This window comes from Diceros bicornis, chromosome 8, assembly GCF_020826845.1.
Source record: "Diceros bicornis minor isolate mBicDic1 chromosome 8, mDicBic1.mat.cur, whole genome shotgun sequence".
NCBI classification, from domain to species: domain Eukaryota; kingdom Metazoa; phylum Chordata; class Mammalia; order Perissodactyla; family Rhinocerotidae; genus Diceros; species Diceros bicornis.
The window spans coordinates 54,376,453-54,389,712 of record NC_080747.1 but is presented as its reverse complement, the minus strand read 5'-3'; the positions used below and the strand labels follow the sequence as shown (position 1 = coordinate 54,389,712).

At 35.1% G+C, this 13,260-nt stretch overlaps 1 protein-coding gene across 6 annotated transcripts; it reads left to right on the top strand.

The window, feature by feature from the left end:
* The first annotated feature begins 810 nt into the window (after positions 1–810).
* On the top strand, positions 811–12,379 carry LOC131409321 (UDP-glucuronosyltransferase 2B31-like). Of its 6 annotated transcripts, XM_058546394.1 has the most exons (7): positions 811–1,120; positions 1,472–1,531; positions 3,158–3,306; positions 5,590–5,721; positions 8,006–8,093; positions 8,677–8,896; positions 12,100–12,379. In XM_058546394.1, the coding sequence occupies exons 1-7, from the start codon at positions 811–813 to the stop codon at positions 12,377–12,379; spliced, it is 1,239 nt and encodes a 412-aa protein (XP_058402377.1). The 6 variants fall into 6 exon arrangements, with proteins under 6 accessions (XP_058402377.1, XP_058402376.1, XP_058402373.1 ...); XM_058546393.1 differs by lacking the exon at positions 1,472–1,531 and having other exon boundaries at positions 811–1,279; XM_058546390.1 differs by having other exon boundaries at positions 811–1,531.
* The last annotated feature ends 881 nt before the right edge of the window (positions 12,380–13,260 follow it).

Below are 13,260 nucleotides of genomic sequence, written 5' to 3'. Positions count from 1 at the left end.
TGATGCAGCAATTCTACTTCTAGGTATATATGCAAAAGAAAGTAAAATATATCCACTCAAAACTTTTAGGTGAATGTTAATAAACAACATTATTCATAATAGCCAAAAGAAGTGAAAAAAATGTCGATCAACTGATGAATGAATAAACACAATGTGAGTTATCCATACTATGGATATTATTTGCCAATAAAAAGGAATGAAGCCATGAGATGTTACAACATGGATGAACCTTTAAAATGTGCTAAATGAAAGGAGCCAATCACAGAAGACCACATATTGCCTGATTCCATTTATAGGAAATGTTCAGAATACGCAAATGTGAAGACAGAAACTAGATTAATGGTTGGATGAGGGTTGGGGGAGGCAAAGACTAGGGAGTTCCGTCTAAAGGGTAAAGGTTTATTGATGATGAAAACGCTCTTAAAATGATTGTTTTGGTGGCTGCACCATTCTGTGAATATGCTATGAAGTATTGAATTGTAAGTTCAAGAAGACTGCAGACGCAGTTGTCTCTCCCTCACCACTGTTCTTGACAGTCTTCCAAACAAAAGTGACTTACACATACAAGGGCATCACGTATTGGCAGATGATAACATTTTTAATCAAGACATTAAACACGTGCAAAAACCAACTGGTCTACCCTTTTGTTTTTCCACTTGCTATCCAAATGCCCTGACTGTTCACATAATGTATTTACTTTGAGGTGTAGGAGTTATATTTTAACTTCCTGATTGATTTCTCCTTGAATAAAAGCCTGAGCAGTGGTAGAAGGGATCAGCAATTTGAAAAGAAGCATTGTATTCCACCAAGATGTCTATGAAATGGATTTCAGTTCTGCTGCTGCTGCAGCTGAGTTGTTACTTTAGCCCTGGGAATGGTGGAAAGGTGCTGGTGTGGCCCACAGAATATAGCCATTGGATCAATATGAAGATAATCCTGGATGAGCTTGTCCAGAGAGGTCATGAAGTGATTGTTCTGACATCTTCAGCTTCCATTCTTGTTGATCCCAACAAACCATCTGCTATCAAATTTGAGATTTATCCTACGTCTTTAACAAAAGATGATTTTGAGGTGCTTTTCAGAAAGCTGATAGACAAATGGTCATATCTGTCAAAAGATACATTTTGGACATGTTTTTCACTTTTGCAAGAAATCATATGGGAATATTCTGATTGTATTGAAAAGCTCTGTAAGGAAGTAGTTTTCAACAAGAAACTTCTAACAAAACTACAAGAATCAAGGTTTGATCTTATTTTCGCAGATGCCGTAGGACCGTGTAGTGAGCTGCTGGCTGAGCTACTGAAAATACCTTTAATGTACAGCATCCGCTTCTCTCCAGGCCATAAGATTGAAAAGCATAGTGGAGGACTTCCATTCCCTCCATCCTACGTGCCTCTTGTCATGTCAGAATTAAGTGATCAAATGACATTCATGGAGAGGGTAAAAAATATGATATATGTGCTTTATTTTGACTTTTGGTTCCAGACATTTAATGAGAAGAAGTGGGATCAGTTTTACACTGAAGTACTAGGTAAGTCATGTTTTTAGTTGGTAGCTTGAAGTCCTCACCTTCCTAGTGCCTTGGAAGGTGAGTTTGTATAGTGTCAGGGGCGTTTGTCTTTTGTAAGTAAATTGTTGATATAAAAATACAAAAATGATCTCTCCAGCTCACAAGTACTATGGAAATGCTTAAATTATAGAGCCAGTTAGAACCCTGTGGCCCATCACTAGTACAGGACACTCCAGGAAATCATCAACCAAAAATTAAAGCAATGTGGAGGTCGTTAAGCAACCACATATTAGTTCTTGTTTGTTTGTTTGTTTATAATAGGCTTTCTTGCATAGAGGAGTTGTAGGTCCACAGCAAAATTGAGTAGAGATTTTCCATCTACACCCTGCCCCAACTCATGCATTGTTTCCCCCATGTCAACATCTCCCACCAGAGAAGTACATGTGTTACAATTGATGAAACTATTTTGACACACTATTTTCATCCAAAGTCCATATTTTATATTAAGGTTCTCTCTTGGTGTTGTACATTCTATGAGTTTGGACAAAGTTATAGTGTCATATTTCCACCATTATATCATACAGCGTAGTTTCACTGCCGTAAAAATCTTCTGTGCTCTGCCTATTTACCCTACACATCAATTTTATTATAATTTTTTTCATCTTCAATAAAAGTCATTAGAGATTCCACTAAATATCTTGAACAAAGCAGACACGTAGATTGAGAAGTTACATATTTCTAACACAACACTCTAGGGAGCCTTGAGGAAATTGCTTCTCCTTGTTTAGTTTAGACTCATTTAAAAAATAAACTATTTAGCCATATTACCTGAAGGATTCCTTCACAAATGAAAGATATAATGGCTCTACCTCAGATACATGAACCTATAATTTGAGTTTCTAATGATTACACATTCCTTCACTAAGTACTTACAAATCATCTGTTTTAAAGGCATAAAATATTGTCATGGATGGACATACGAGTTACTAGTCTATATTTTCTTAAAAACAATGTCTCTCCATTAAAGATAAAATGAGCCAAAATCAAGGATGAGTACATCTATTTCCATAATATATGAAAACTTTCCAGCTGTTTTTTGCAACAACAGTTATACAATATGCAAATATTGTTAAGCTCCTAACATGAACCAAATGCAGGGGTAGCCATACTTGCAAAAAACTCAGTTTTATTTGGAAACTCTAGGTTCAAGGAAATAGCTTGCAAAACTGTAGAAACTAGACTGAAAACTCTAGGGAAAGGTTTTTCTGTGGAAATGGTAGGGTTAATTGATTGAGCAGTTGAAATCATTGTTTACATTTGCATCAATTATTTTTGCAGCTTTCCAGAGTAAACAAATACATGTTTAATTCTTTAGTGGCTTAGGTTTAATAATTGTTTATGATTATGAATGCACTGATGTGAAGTCAGACATGAAAGTCTCTTATGTTTTCTCATATATATATATAAACAACATATATAAAACATGTATATTATATATATACACACACACATTTGTGTTATGAAACCACAAACCCTTTTAAACATCTTTGGCTATGTCATTCCAAGCTCCTTTCAGAAAATTACTTGGTATAGTCAAATTACAATACTCTCATTTCTTCTACTTTACTTTGCTTTTTTTCCCTTCAGGAAGACCCACTACATTATCTCAGTTAATGAGGAAAGCTGAAATGTGGCTCATTCGAACCTATTGGGATTTTGAATTTCCTCGCCCATTCTTACCACATTTTGAATATATTGGAGGATATCACTGCAAACCGGCCAAACCCCTGCCTAAGGTGACCTATTCCTGTTTGTTTGGTTTGTTTACTTTGCATTTTCAATAGAAACGATTCTGTGTTCTTCATTTAGAATGTTTGATTACAGTGAGAGAGTTATGGGAAGCTGGTAAAGTGACCTGCCAATTAGAAACACATATATTTCAATACCATTATAAGAATCTGAATTTCATTGTCATCACAGAATAAAGTATTATACCTGGAAGACTTTGGGAATAGGGTCAGTTAAATTAATGCTGCATTATTCAACACATAAGAAAGTATCAGTCACTCATTTAAAGAATATTCTTCAAGTGACTAGCATAGTCCAGAGATAAGTGCTGGATATGCAGAGAAGCAGTGTATACACAATTTCCCCCCAAACACACCTAACATTCTGCTTGGAAAGATATAACCATGTAACAAAGCTGTGTGAAAAGTATAACAATAAGGAAAGACCACAATGCTAAAGAACATCCAGCGGGGATCATCGAACAACAATGATTAAGATCAGAAAGCATACTCTTTATATTGGAAGGGTTATGTCATTATTTTCCCAAGAGAAAAGAAGAAATAAGGAATTTAAAACAGAAAGACCAAAAAAAAGAAGGATGAGTATGCAGTCTTGACCAAATATCCAGGAAATTTTTGGCTCCTTTACATTTGTTTGTTTTTTGTAAGAGACTATACTGAGCAATAAGGAACTATTCCAGTACAGAGGGTAATAAATTGATTTTATGTTGGCATGAATATGGGACTATACATCAGAATAATTCTGAAACAATTCCAGGAAGGAGGGTGACCAAATCTGCTGCAGAAAGCTCTGTTGTACCTCTCTCACCATGGGACAGGTGCTCCCTGGGGGACACAGTCAGGTGATGATGAGGGCTCCTCACAGCCGGTTACACATAGCACACTCTACTAGGACATGCTTTTTACGATATGACTTTAGGGTAAAAGTGTCATACATAAACAAACCAGAAATGTGGTCACTCGAATAAGTAATATACATGGATATTTCTGGATTATAAATAGGAATCTTAGGGCTATTTCAAGGAAACTCCAAACAGTAATACCAGACTCAAGAATGACAGCAATTCTCCAGCCTTTTAAGAGTGATTTAGGGGTGGAGATTGGGACGTACTGACAAAGGTTAAGGTAAGGTATAAATTATTAAAGAGTTGAGAGAAAAAAGATGTAAAATCATCCCAATCATAAACTTTTTCTTAGTGTTCACAGTCATAGAAATAAAATACTAATGACTAAACTAAAATAATTCTCCAAAAATCCTGCCTGGAATAAAGACAACTGATTTAGTAGAACTATAATGATAAAGAATCAAAGGTGAGTTAAGATCCTACTCTGTGACCTCCTTCCAAAAATCTATATTAGTAATTATTAACAGTGTAAATGGAGAGTCTAAGTATAATATTGTCCAAGAGAATATCTTCTGCACTACTGTGTATTGGCTATATTTCACAACTTGCTTATACACACAGACATGCACATACTTGTACAAATATACATACTAAAGAAAATCAATCTCATATTATTTGTATCATTCCAAAGGAACTGAGGGATTAGATCTGTTACAAACAGCCACTGGGGAAAACAAAACTGAGGTTCCTCAAAAAATTAAAAATAGAATTACCATAAGATCCACCAATTCCACTTCTTGGTATTTATCCAAAACAATTGACATTGCGATCCCGATGAGATGTATGCACACCCATCTCCATAGCAGCATTATTCACAAGCACCAAAATGTGGAAGCAACCCAAGTGTCAATTGACAGATGAATTAATAAACAAAATGTGGTATTTACGCAGAATGGAATATTACTCAGGCTTAAAATGGAAGGAAATTCTAACACATGCTACAACATGGCTGAACATTAAGGACGTTATGCTAAGTGAAATTGGCCACTCAGGAAACAAATAATACTGTATGATTCATTTATATAACGTATCTAGACTGGTCAAATTCATAGAAACAGAAAGTAGAATGACAGCTGCCAAGGAATTACTGTATAATGGGTATAGTTTCAATTTGCAAGATGAAAAGTTCTGGAGATTGGTTGTACAACAACAAGAATGTACATACTACTGAACTGTACACTTAGGAATGGTTCAGACGGTAAATTTTATGTCATGTATATTTGACCACAATTAGAAATTAGCAGGACCTAGTCTAGTAATTCCTGATAATAGATGATTTTCTCTCCTTAGTTGTTTGTAGCAATTCTTTTAATAGTGTTTGCTATTCAGTTGCTATTTTGTGATGGAGGAAATTACTTCTTCACAGGAAATGGAAGAGTTTGCCCAGAGCTCTGGAGAAAACGGCATTGTGGTGTTTACTCTGGGGTCAATGATCAGTAACATGACAGAAGAAAGGGCCCATGTGATTGCATCAGCCCTTGCCCAGATTCCACAAAAGGTTAGAAAAGTACTTATAGTGGACAACTATTTAATGCATCTTCTAAATTTTGAAAAGGGTTTGATTACAAAAATTTCCTGGATGAAAGGCAAACTAAACTGTATATCATAGATCCAATTTATCTCAGATATCAGTCTACAAACCAAAGTATACATGGCAGCTGCCAACTGTGCAGAGGGTGTTTTTGATTGACAATAACTTTGGCATTAACATTGAGATCAGAAATAGATATATTTAAGTGGTGCTGTATTAAGTTTTGGTATTATAATGATATTGCAGGCATGTACAAATATCATTCAATTCTGCTTTGTCATTTGTTCCTTTTCCTCGCATCATACCTGAGGGCACTGTACACGTTACAGATGTTCTCAGAAAGGAGTTAAATTTTAACAGTAACGTTAAGCAAGAAATGATAACAGTCTTCAAGTCATCCTGAAGTTTAGGCTTGCCCCTTTACTTCCCCTCAATTCCAGATTAGGTCTATTCAATGCTTTTCAGGGTGCTATACAGAGAAAGGATGGCCAGGGCTCACCAAGCTGCATCTAGGTACCTATCCAGCCACGATGATTTAGAGAGAGAAAAATCAACCTGAAAAAAAGAAAGAGAAAAACCTGCTCTTGTAGACTGGACCCTGCTAAAGTCTGAAACAGGAAAACATAAGTGAAAGCATGGAGGTGGGTCAGCCCGTAAGGTGTTTTATAAAATGTGGCCCTGCAAAGACTCTGCTTCTAAAACATCTGAAAAATAACTCCTTCTGATTGAAGGAGAAGGGAATATAAAAAGGAGTCAATTAGGAGCAAGGCTAGCATGGGAAAGTTTCAGATGCCCCTTCTCCATTAAATATGGTAGTATATTATTTCTAATATATAGTTCAGACCTGGAGTCTTGGGGTAGTTTTGAACTACTTTTTAGTCTCCTAATTGAAATAGTTTTCTGCTTATTATCTATGCTAATTTGCTGAGAACTAAAGTTACTTTAAGACTCACATTGAAAATAGATATTAATGCTAGTAAATTAGAATTTAGCTTATGAGGATTGCTTAGGAATTCCAAAATCTGTACTTAATTTTGATACTGGACTTGGAAATGGATTGGCTATAAGCAGCCATATTAATCAATGGTGTCAAGGTTTGGAGTGCATCCCTAAAGTGTTAACAGTCAGTTGAATAAAATTTAGCATCATCACGATATTCAATTTTTCTCAACAGCTTTACTGTTATTTATGAGGTACCAAGAGGCTCTTCTTTTCAAAATTTAAAGAGTTTTCAAACCTGGCAATAGTGATAATATTCTGGACTCATGTCAAAAAATTACTACTTGAAATTTTACATGGAAGTAGTGATTAATAATTAGTAATTTAAAAGAAGCTAAATGTACTTATGAAGCAGAAATTATTTGTAATTAATAATACATTGTTAATAATCAGAATTATTTTGTTCTCACAAATAGCTGATTGTATACCTTTCCCTCTTTGTAAATCAAAAGATGTGAAACTCCTGGGGCCAGACCCGTGGCTTAGCGGTTAAGTGCACGCACTCTGCTGCTGGCGACCGGGTTCGGATCCTGGGCGTGCACCGACGCACTGCTTGTCAGGCCATGCTGAGGCAGCATCCCACATACAGCAACTAGCAGGATGTGCAACTATAACATACAACTATCTAGTGGGGCTTTGGGGAGAAAAGGGAAAAAAAGGAGGAGGATTGGCAATAGGTGTTAACTCAGGGCAGGTCTTCCTCAGCAAAAAGAGGAGGATTGGCATGGATGTTAGCTCAGGGCTGATCTTCCTCACAAAAAAAAAAAAAAAAAGATGTAAAACTCTAATAAAATAACTTATGGAACAAGTGAATATAAGTAAGCCGCTTCTCCCAACACTCACACAGAAAGAAGCAAGCTAATATTAAATTTGGAAGCTGAGAGTTCCAATAATAAATAGTCAAATCAGCAGATCATTAGTAATTTGAATTGTTTTGCACTAGAATTATAATGACTGCCTAAAAACTTTTTATGCACTTGAATTGGTTATTGAAAATGCCATTTGTCTAATCCAAATGTGAAACATCATGATTGCATCCACACTTGATTGAATATAAAATAAGTACATGAAAGATGAGTATTCCTATTACATCAGTGTTTCAGTAGTTCTCATTACTTAGCCTCTCTTGTCCTCATTTCCTCATCTGTCATACTGAACGGGTTTAACTAGATGCCTCTTAATCTATTTAGATTCTAACATGCTGTATCTTAAGTGTGACTCGGAGAATAAGGTATTTTCTTTATTCTTACAGGTTATATGGAGATTTGATGGCAAGAAGCCAGATACCTTAGGGCCAAATACTCGGCTCTACAAGTGGATCCCCCAGAATGACCTTCTTGGTAAGACTCTGGAAAACAAACAGTGAAATGAAAACTCCAACCAGATGAAAATAGTTCACCAGGAAACAAATTTATTGAACATTTATTATTGGAAATCTCAAAAATAAAAATTAATTTTCTTATATTTATTTCCCAGTCCTCGGGGGAGATGATAAGCATAACCTTTCATTCCTCTGATTTCTGTGCCACCACCAACTTCCTACTGCCTTGAAACACTATTTGTCAGACTCAGTGACTTCACTATTTCATTAAGAGAATATATTCTAAAATATGCCTCCTCCTTTTTTTCCCACACATTCTTTTTTTATCCAGCATGGTCTCTTTCAGTATTGCCTACCTGTTAATCTTGTATTCATTTTTCAAGTCGCAAGTCATACATCAATCTTCTATGTAGCTGTCACCTACCTCTAGAGCAGACAGGTGTTTCTTCCTTTGAGCTCTGAAAGACAAATTCATGTAGTTTCATGTGCACAATAATCTGTTATCTAGAATATGATGCCTCTTTTGGTGACTTTTATTGCCCTATTTTCGTTTTATTCTAAGACTTATTCCTAATAATTTGCTGAAATTCACCCAATCCTAGGTCATTCAAAAACCAAAGCCTTTATCACTCATGGTGGAGCCAATGGCGTCTATGAGGCGATCTACCATGGGATCCCTATGGTGGGCATTCCTTTGTTTGCGGATCAACCTGATAATATTGCTCGCATGAAGACTAGGGGAGCAGCTGTTAGACTGGACTTCAACACAATGTCAAGTACTGATTTGCTCAATGCATTGAAGACAGTCATTAATGACCCATCGTGAGTATCAACATTTTTTATTTATTTATTTATTTATTTATTTATTTATTTTCCCCCAAAGCCCCAGTAGATAGTTGTATGTCATAGTTGCACGTCCTTCTAGTTGCTGTACGTGGGACGCGGCCTCAGCATGGCTGGAGAAGCAGTGCATGGGTGCACTCCGGGGATCCGAACCCGGGCTGCCAGCAGCGGAGCGCACTCACTTAACCACTAAGCCATGGGGCCAGCCCCCTCAACATTTTTTAAAATAGATACTATTTACAGATAAGTTCTTTTGTGAAAAGTATGTTTCACCCCCTTCTTAAGAGGCTAATTATGAAATTGTTGGTATGAATTAATCATTTTTAAATCCACTTTCATTTTCACCCAGACTTTTGTTTCAAAGCTGTATTTTAACCCCATAGATTTATTTAATGGGTAACCAACTGGTGCAATGATTTTCTCCTCAAATAATGGAAAGTTTCATAGGTAATTGTAAGAAGGACACATTTTTAAAAGTATGATAGAGAAGAAAAGAATGATAAACTAGAAGAAATATCATAAATTCTTTCAATTTAGTACCTAACATCTCTGAAACTATGAATCTCTTTATATGGAAAATTGATTTTATTGTTATCATTATTTTAGCATATTTCATAATGAGATATAATTTGTATACTTTGGAATTATAAATTTCAATATATGTAGTATGTTTTCAGAGTTATGAAACCACCAAAATAATATAAATTTAGGACATTTTTATCACCACAAAAAGAAACCTGACGTGCCTTAGAAGTCACTTTCCATTCACCCCCTGGCCAAGTAACTATTAATCAACTTTCTTTGTCTATATATTAGACCTTCTGGACTTTTCATATACACGGAATCATACAATATATAGCCTTTGGCAACTGGCTTCTTTCACATGGGGTAATGTTTTTGACTTTCTTCTCTGTTGTAGTTTGCTATTGCTGAATATTATTCTATGATAAGGACACAGCACATTTTATTTACCCATTTATCAGTTCATGGATATTTTGGTTGTTCCATGTTTAGCTATTATGAATATTGCTATATATGCTTTTGTGTGAATATATATAAAGATGTCAATACTTACAATAACTAAACAGACTAAATCACTTAAAGACAAAGGTTGTCAGAATGGATTTTTAAAACTAACTATATATACTATTTATAAGACATGCTTAAATAGAAGACTACAAGAAGATTATAAGCACAGAGGTAGGAAAAAAATCTAATTCAACAGTAACCATAGAAAGATGTATGCAGCTATACTAATATCAGACATAGTAGACCAGACACACTGATAAAATAAAAGATAAATACTTCACAATTATAAATTTCTTTCACAACAATACAAGTTATTAATTTGTAACACCTACTAATAAATCCTCCAAGTAAACAAAGTAAAAGTAGAAAAAATGAAACACAAATCTATAGTCATAATACGATGTTTTTAAAACCTTTTTCTATAATAATGACACAATAAATAAATACATAAAATATTTGAAGAACACAATTTTAAAAGGTAACCTATTTGATATATATATTATATATTATACATCTATAACAATGGTGAAAACACATTTTTCAAACAGCATATAGAATAATTAATGAAATTGACCATGTGTGCTGGGACAAAACTCAGACTTAAGTATTTGAAAACTTTCAAATTATAAAGAGCATGTTATCTGGCCAGACAGGAATTAAGTTAGAAATCATCAAAAAAAAGAACAAAATCATCTCTAAATTTTGAAAATTAAGCAATACATTTCTAAATAATTCAGAATCAACAAAGAATCATACATGCACTGTCTTCTCAGCAATTCTCTTCTAGGTATTATGCAACAGAAATGTATGAATATGAAAAACAAAAGATATTTACAAGAATATTTACATCAGCATTAATAGAAATTGCCAAAACATTAACAATCCACATGTCCATTGATCATTATGAAGGAAAAGAATCTGTGGTGTTGTCATACGATGGACACTATACAGTATCCAATGCTACAAACCAACAACTGCTACAAAAAGACAAAAACCAATAAGTATTACTATATGATTCAAATATATAAACAAGGAAAACTAAACTATGATGTTAAAGTAATGATAGCAGTCAATTTGTAGAAGGGATTAGTGACTAAAATGTCCAGGAAAATTGGGGAGCTTCTAGTGGCATGCAGTATCCCATATCAATATGTTGGTAGTAGGTACATTGGCATATTCACTTCGCAACAATTTTCTAGCTGATGATGAAATTTTGAACTGTTCACTTAGGATATGTGCATTTTTCTTATGTATTTATACTTAAATAAAAGGTATATTTTACAAAATGTGTTGTATTTAGAAATCTAGAAATCAAACACAAAAAAACAAATTAAAAATATAGAAGCAATGTCTAGGGGTGCTATTAGTGTGGCCAGGAAATGCCTCTCTAAGAAACGACATTGAAGCCAAAGCTTCCGTCAGGGATTACAAGTAAACCCTGGTGTGTTGCAGGGAATTGTGCTCCGGGAGAAGGACAGAAGGGACAGGAAATGCAAAAGTGCTGAAATGGGGACAAATTTGGCAGCTTCAACAAACAGCTACAAGGCCAATGTGCCTACAACAGAGTGTACTGAGGACAAAATGATTAGAGGAGGTTGCCAGGGGTCTCTGCATGTACTTCCTGAGGCCAAAGTGATGATTTGGAATTTATTCTACACGAGATGAGAAGCCAGGTGAAAATTTTAAGCAGGGAAATGTTATAAGCTACTTGTGTCTGAAAAAAATTATTCTGGCTACTGGGTGGAAAATAGACAGTAGAGTTATGAAGAGGAGAGTAGAAGCACAGGGACCAGTGAGGAGGTATTTTGCCCACAATGAAACAATTTCTTTTTAAAAACTTCAAGAGCATCATCTTAAAATTGCATTTGTCATCTACCTAATAGCCCTTTGAATGGCTCCTATCATTTCCCCTGAAGAAAAGATTTAACTTTCTCACTTTATCTTTATCTTCACTTTTCAAAATATTTGTCATCAGAAAATTCCAATTTAAAAACCAAACTATCTATGAAAACCCAAATAAAAATATGCTTCTGCAATTCTATGATATTTATTTCAAAACATATTCATGACACTTCAAATACCTTTCATGGGAATGATTTGCTTAGGCAAATTAACTTCCTTTCAATGTTGTTATCTTTGTGTTTCTCCTTTAGATATAAAGAGAATGCTGTGAAATTATCAAGAATTCAACATGATCAACCAATGAAGCCTCTAGATCGAGCAGTCTTCTGGATCGAGTATGTCATGCGCCACAAAGGAGCCAAACACCTGCGGCCAGCCTCCCATGACCTCACGTGGTTTCAGTACAACTCTTTAGATGTGCTTGGGTTCCTGCTGGCCTGTGTGGCAACTGCTATAGGTATCATCACAAAATGTTGTCTGTTTTGTTGCCAGAAGATTGCTAAAATGGGAAGGAAGGAAAAAAGGGACTAGTTGTATCTGAGGCCTAGAGATGGTATGCCTCATAGATGGGATTCCTCCAGTTAATTCAGTAAGAAGAAGTTGTGATGTAAAGGTTTCTTCCTTTTGTGACAAAACGACCTTTCATAATTAGCGTCTAAGATCAAAATTTTTTCAAGTGATTTTTCACCTGTTTAAGAGTCAGATCTATATCATGCCAAAGAGAAAAAGAGGCAAAAAATAAAATAAAAATAAAACTATATGAGTATATTGAAATTTATTATTCTAAAACAAAAGTTATACCAAAAAAATTATTGAAGTTAACTGTGTTTCAACATTGCATGTAGACACGACAACATTGTTATCTATTCACAATATCAATATTTTTGCACAAATACTCAGAATCATTTAACCTCAGGTTTGTGCAGATTTTGCAGTTTTATTTTTGCTGAAGGAACTATTCTATAGTTAGAATTGTGTAAAATGATTCACCTTTCCATTTCCTTTTGGGAGACCACCAGTGCTGCTTGGCTTTTGCTGTGCATCCAGCCTCAGCATCACTCCTTACCTAAAGACATGGCAAGATGTTTGCCTCCACACAGTTTAACTCCTTTCCCATTGGGATGTATGTCGATTTAGAAATATAACAACTGCTACCGACTTTCTATTATAAAATTGAACTATTTAAGAAAGAGTTGGTTTCACTAGCGTGTTCTCCTTACCTCACAGCCCTTTAAAAAGATTCACCAGGTTGCTTTAGCTCTCATTTTAGCCTTTGATAATGGATGTAAGTTCCCAGTTGTAGGTTTGATAATGTAGAATCTGTTCTCTAAAGGAATTACTGAATTTCCTTTTTCTCCAAATGTGTGTGTACATATGTCCACTTGGTCAAAAAAAGGCACAACATCACTTGG

Excerpts from the sequence above, each read along its gene's own strand:
- LOC131409321 (XM_058546390.1), top strand. The coding sequence starts at position 811 with ATGTCTATGAAATGGATTTCAGTTCTGCTGCTGCTGCAGCTGAGTTGT. Across the intron at positions 1,532-3,157 it reads GTTTTACACTGAAGTACTAG|GAAGACCCACTACATTATCT; the intron begins GTAAGTCATGTT and ends TTTTCCCTTCAG. Across the intron at positions 8,094-8,676 it reads CCCCCAGAATGACCTTCTTG|GTCATTCAAAAACCAAAGCC; the intron begins GTAAGACTCTGG and ends ACCCAATCCTAG.